The sequence below is a fragment of the Austrofundulus limnaeus genome, unplaced genomic scaffold (genome assembly GCF_001266775.1).
Source record: "Austrofundulus limnaeus strain Quisiro unplaced genomic scaffold, Austrofundulus_limnaeus-1.0 Scaffold951, whole genome shotgun sequence".
NCBI classification, from domain to species: Eukaryota; Metazoa; Chordata; class Actinopteri; order Cyprinodontiformes; family Rivulidae; genus Austrofundulus; species Austrofundulus limnaeus.
Genome location: NW_013953353.1, coordinates 48,009 through 53,839, shown reverse-complemented (window position 1 = coordinate 53,839; position 5,831 = coordinate 48,009). Strand labels below are relative to the sequence as shown.

The 5,831-nt window shown below is 47.8% G+C and overlaps 1 protein-coding gene across 1 annotated transcript; it reads left to right on the top strand.

The window, feature by feature from the left end:
• Positions 1–885: 885 nt before the first annotated feature.
• On the top strand, positions 886–4,937 carry LOC106533469 (TBC1 domain family member 15; the record flags this gene model as incomplete). The annotated part of the gene is given in 11 exon segments (XM_014029774.1): positions 886–1,080; positions 1,232–1,360; positions 1,936–2,039; positions 2,147–2,241; positions 2,786–2,902; positions 2,986–3,086; positions 3,386–3,485; positions 3,566–3,663; positions 3,823–3,939; positions 4,048–4,134; positions 4,265–4,937. Coding segments are annotated over 11 exon segments (1,323 nt in total), but the record flags the coding sequence as incomplete, so codon positions are not given.
• Positions 4,938–5,831: the final 894 nt, after the last annotated feature.

The window sequence follows — 5,831 nt, the reverse complement described above, 5'->3', positions numbered from 1 at the left end:
CGCCGCTTGTATCTCTCAAGCTCCAGGACTCGCTCCAAAAGCTCTGTTTTATCTTTTTTTAAAGCTGCCACATCATTTTCTGTAGACCTGAGCCGTGTTTGGCAATCTTTAATTTCTGCGGCGTTGAATTCAACAGCTTTAGCGATGTTAGCCAACATTCCAGAGTTTTGCTGAAGTTGAGAGCCGAGAGTGTCGATCTTATCGGTCAGCTGCCTTATAGCATCCAGGACAGCAGACATCCCGTTTGAATCATCATCTGCTTTGGCATCTTTTCTCTTGACCACTGGTGAGTTTTTAGCAGGAGAGAAAGGGTCTTTCCTTTTAGAGGTTCCGGCAGTGACTTCTTTAGCAGCATAGTCGTGGTTAGCTAAAGCTAACTCCTCAGCACGAGCAGGGAGAGGAGATTTTTTAGAAGCCATGAGCTCTTTTTCAGTTAGTTATTCTTACCGTCGTGCGATAAATGACTTACGATGTTCAAGTGAGGATGTATCGTTCGTTGGAAAGCAAAGAGGTGAAGTAAAGTTGGGGCAAAAACGCGGAGCTTACAACGTTGGTTGCACCCGGTACGCCATCTTGCCGGAAGTCCTGTGACACAAAAATCTGAATTATGGAACTGAAAGTGAAAGTAGTCAAACTGAATTTTTAATAAACCAAAATACAGTTTCAAAGCAAATTAATTCAAATTTAAAACTTAAATTCAGTTTCAATTTAGTAAAATTCATTTTCAAACCAATGTATTCAGTTTCATATTTTGTACATTCAGATCCAATCTGAGCAATTCGATTTCACTTCCTGCTGGCACCAGATTGATCCCACAGAAGTCCTGGCCGAGTTCGGGACTCACGTGAGTCGAGCCCGGCGTTGATTTGTGGTTTCCTCCTGCAGAAGTTTCGACGCGACCCGTACGTCTCCACGTTTGTCGGCTTATCTAAGGTCACCAACTACCTCTTTGATGCTCTGCGGGGGGCGGAGGAGCAGCAGCACCGCCCCCCAGAGGAGGTGGCAGACCTGCTGGGCGAAGTCATCCCGGGTCTGGAGATCAACCAGCAGGAGGAGCCAGGCTTCGAGGTCATCACCAGGGTGAGGAGCTCCGTCTGTGGGTTCAGACTCTAAATCCTCTGATACCTGTGGAGCACGTTTACCTGCAAGACAAGACTCAGGGATCTCTGTAGCTCCACGGTCTCGTTTTATAGACAGGTTACTCAGTAAATCTTGACCTGTTCCCTGACAGATCGACCTGGGAGTGAGGCCTCAGGTGAGCCGCGGCGAGCCGCTGACAGCAGACGAGTGGATCAGACACCACGACGCCGAGGGGAGGCTGCAGGGCGTCGAGCAGCTGCGGAACAAAATCTTCAAGGGGGCAAGTCGACACGTCATCTCCTTTACCCCGTTTTAAACATTTAAACAGCTGATTTTACTGTGAAGTTGGGGAAAGAAAATGAAGCCTTGGTGCTTTTATTTTGAAAAGCACTTCCTAAATGCAATCCAGAGGCCTGAACTGCAGAGCTATGGTGAGGTGTGAGAGCCAAAACAAAGACCACTGTGCACCCAGCGGTGAGGAGGCTGTGTTTATTCCAGAGAGTTAACACAACCACAACACAATTAATCTGAGAAACGAGGAGGAGACTCCTCCTGTGTGTTAGCATCGGAGAGGCTAACATATAGCATGGCTAACAATGGCTAGCCATGCTATATGTTAGCATCGGAGAGGACATGTGTCACGTGTTTGTGACATGTTTGTGTGTCTACCTGCAGGGCGTGTGTCATGTGTTTGTGACATGTTTGTGTGTCTACCTGCAGGGCGTGTGTCACCTGTTTGTGACATGTTTGTGTGTCTACCTGCAGGGCGTGTGTCACGTGTTTGTGACATGTTTGTGTGTCTACCTGCAGGGTGTGTGTCACGTGTTTGTGACATGTTTGTGTGTCTACCTGCAGGGCGTGTGTCACGCTGTGAGGAAGGAAGTCTGGAAGTTCCTGTTGGGGTTTTCTCCGTGGAGCAGCACGTCAGAAGACAGGAAGAGTCTGCAGAAAGCTAAAACGTACACCGCTGACGTCACACACAGATACCAACACCTAATGATCAAACTGATTTATTCTGGGTTATTATGGGATGGTTGTCGTGGTGACTGTTGACTTTCTCCTACAGAGATGAGTACTTCAGGATGAAGCTGCAGTGGAAATCAATGAGTGAGGAGCAGGAGAGCAGGAACTCCAAACTGAGGGACTACAGGAGTCTGATTGGTGAGGAAGAACCCAGAGTCTTCATCAGCTCAATACAAACATCCTGACGTCTGATCTCTGACCTCTTTGGTGTCTGATCTCTGACCTCTTTGATCTTTGATCTCTGACCTCTTTGATCTCTGACCTCTTTGATCTCTGACCTCTTTGGTGTCTGACCTCTTTGATCTTTGATCTCTGACCTCTTTGATCTCTGACCTCTTTGATCTCTGACCTCTTTGATCTTTGATCTCTGACATCTTTCGTCTTTGATCTCTGACCTCTTTGATCTCTGACCTCTTTGATCTCTGACCTCTTTGGTCTCTGACCTCTTTGATCTCTGACCTCTTTGATCTCTGACCTCTTTGATCTCTGACCTCTTTGATCTCTGACCTCTTTGGTCTCTGATCTCTGACCTCTTTGGTCTTTGACCTCTGACCTCTGTGATCTCTGACCTCTGTGATCTCTGACCTCTTTGGTCTCTGACCACTTTGATCTCTGACCTCTTTGATCTCTGACCTCTTTGATCACCTGTAACAAGTCACATGTGTTCTGTTGCTGGTTTCAGAGAAAGATGTGGACCGAACGGACCGAACAAACCCGTTCTACGAAGGTCTGAACAACCCGACCCTGACCCTGCTGCACGACATCCTGATGACCTACTGCATGTACGACTTCGACCTGGGTGAGGACCGCAGCACGCCACGGTTCTGATGTTCTCCTGAGGAACACGGCTGTAGAACTGACTCTGTGACTCCGCCCCCTCAGGTTACGTTCAGGGAATGAGCGACCTGCTGTCTCCCATCCTCTTCGTCATCGAGAGCGAGGACGATGCCTTCTGGTGTTTCGTCTCCTTCATGGACCAGATGGTGAGAAGTCCAGTTGCTGGTGTAGAATCAGAACCATTACAGAACCGAACCAGAGAGGCTTCAGGTTCCTCCCTGTGATGGTTCTGATGGTTCTGTGATAGTTCTGATGGTTCTGGAACAGTTCTGTGATGGTTCTGATGGTTCTGTGATAGTTCTGATGGTTCTGGAACAGTTCTGTGATGGTTCTGATGGTTCTGTGATAGTTCTGATGGTTCTGGAACAGTTCTGTGATGGTTCTGTGATGGTTCTGATGGTTCTGTGATGGTTCTGATGGTTCTGTCCTCCTGTGTGTGCTGCAGCACCAGAACTTCGAGGAGCAGATGCAGGGCATGAAGACCCAGCTGGTCCAGCTCAGCACGCTGCTCCGGCTGCTGGACCTGGCTTTCTGGAACTACCTGGGTACTGGACACCTGGTCACGCCTCGCCTGTTGGGTCAGAACTCCCGGGTCGGACTAACTCCTGTTCTGTTTGTGTTTCAGAGTCTCAGGAGTCCGGCTACCTGTACTTCTGCTTCAGGTGGCTGCTGATCCGCTTCAAGAGGGAGCTGAGCTTCCAGGACGTCCTGCGGCTCTGGGAGGTCCGTTTGGGTTCTGATCAGATGACTTGTTTAAGGTTTTGGTTCTGAAATGTTGGATCAGTCTCTGGTCCAAGCTTTAGAACAGTTTAGGGGGTTCTGTCTCAGTTTGGTTGCTGGTTCTGGTTCCTGTGGATGTGACCTGCTGATCCGTCCCCACAGGTGATGTGGACCGGGCTGCCCTGTCAGAACTTCCACCTGCTGGTCTGCTGTGCCATCCTGGACTCTGAGAAGCAGAAGATCATGGAGGAGAACTACGGGTTCAACGAGATCCTGAAGGTAACCCGGGTTCTGACTGACCCGGTCCTCAGAACCAGGTCTGACTGACCCGGTCCTCAGAACCAGGTCTGACTGACCCGGTTTCCTCTCCGTTTGTTTTTGTTTCAGCACATCAACGAGCTCTCCATGAAACTCAACGTGGAGGAGATCCTGCAGAAAGCTGAAGGCCTCTACCTGCAGATCAGGAGCTGCAAGGTGAGTTCACACCTGATCATTGACCTGTCAGCTGATCACTGACCTGTCAGCTGATCACTGACTTGTCAGCTGATCACATGTTCTTCCCACCATTCTAAGACCTGGATTCTGACCCGGTTCCTCTCTGCAGGACTTGCCTCGCTCAGTCAGCACCATCCTAGGTTTGGACTCGGACTGCCCCTGTTCTGACCCGGCGACAGAACACGGATCGGCCGCAGCTCCCCGTCCGGCCCGGAGGCAGGAGTTCTGCTCCAACGGACTCTGCAGAGACAACAGACCTCCTAACAGCTGCAGAGCAGAGTTCACATAGTGACCCCAGGGTCCAGGAGGGGGGTGGAGCTAAAGGGGGTGGAGCCACACCTCCCTGACCACTAACCAGTGGGAAAAGGAGGGTGTAAAAACCGTAAAAAGTTATATAAATTCTTATTTTTCTAATTCTTATATCTTTAGCCTGATGTTTTCTAAAGCCATGAACTGCAGGACAAACAGGAAGTGATGTAAAACTCACCTGGACAAACAGGAAGTGATGTAAAACTCACCTGGACAAACAGGAAGTGATGTAAAACTCACCTGGACTTATTGTCTGACATGCTTTCCTTGAATCAGAGCTGCAGTTCAGAACCTGTTGGTCTGGTTTTCCTTCCTGCTGCAGCTGATCAGTATTTGTATCATCGATCAATCAGCTCGTTCTCTTTCTTGATTATTATTTTTTTATCTGTAAAATGTAAAAAAGCCAAAGTGACTTCCTGAACCTGCTCAGTTTGTACAGATTCTGTTACTTTCATTAAAACGCTGCCAACCAAGTTCTGTGTGGCTCAAACATTCACACCGGCCTGAGCTTGATGGACAGCTGCACTCAGGACTTCCTGTTCGTCCATCACGGCTCTGAATGTTACATCAGGTCCTCTTCAGGTGCTTTATCTTCACAAGGTTCTGTTTCGACCCGGTTCACATGAACGTAGGAACCGGTTGGATCCGGACTGAAATGTCACAGCTGCTGATGTTTTCCTCCAAATGTCAGCCGAGCTGCTGTCGTGGACATGATGGACGTCTCCTCCTCTTCCTCGTGCCTTTGACTGGAGCCCGACCCGATGGCGGTATCGCCTGCCATCTGCTCATAAAGTTTCATCAGAACCAGAACAAAGCGGGTCCGCCGCAGACGCCTGCTTTCATTTCCTCCTCAGCAGGAAATTGGAGAAGATATCTGGTGCGTCTCATCGCCCGCCTCCTCTGGGTTTTATTGAAGACGATGATGCTTCACCTGCTGACCTGCTGCTCCTCTTCCTCACTGACAGGAGGGGAGGGTGGGGGCAAACTGGTATTTAAATTGGTTAGTTTTTTTTTTTTTTTTAGGAAAATTAAAATAATAGTTGTGATTTAATGTGAAAATGTGGCTTAATGTTTTCAGTTCCAATAGAAGAAAAATCTTTTTAAACATCTTCAGAAAGAAACTTTCTCCTCACCTGCAGGAATATTCATGTGGTTCTGATGGACCCAGAGAGATCTATGGGATAAAACTTGTGCCAGCAGGAAGTGAATTTGATATTCTCAGATTAAATCTGAATGTACATAATTTGAAATAAAATTCATTGGTTTGAAAATAAATTTCACTAAAATTAAAACTGAATTTAAAGTTTTGTATCTGAATTAATTTGCTTTCAAACTGTATTTTGGTTTATTAAAAATTCAGTTTGACT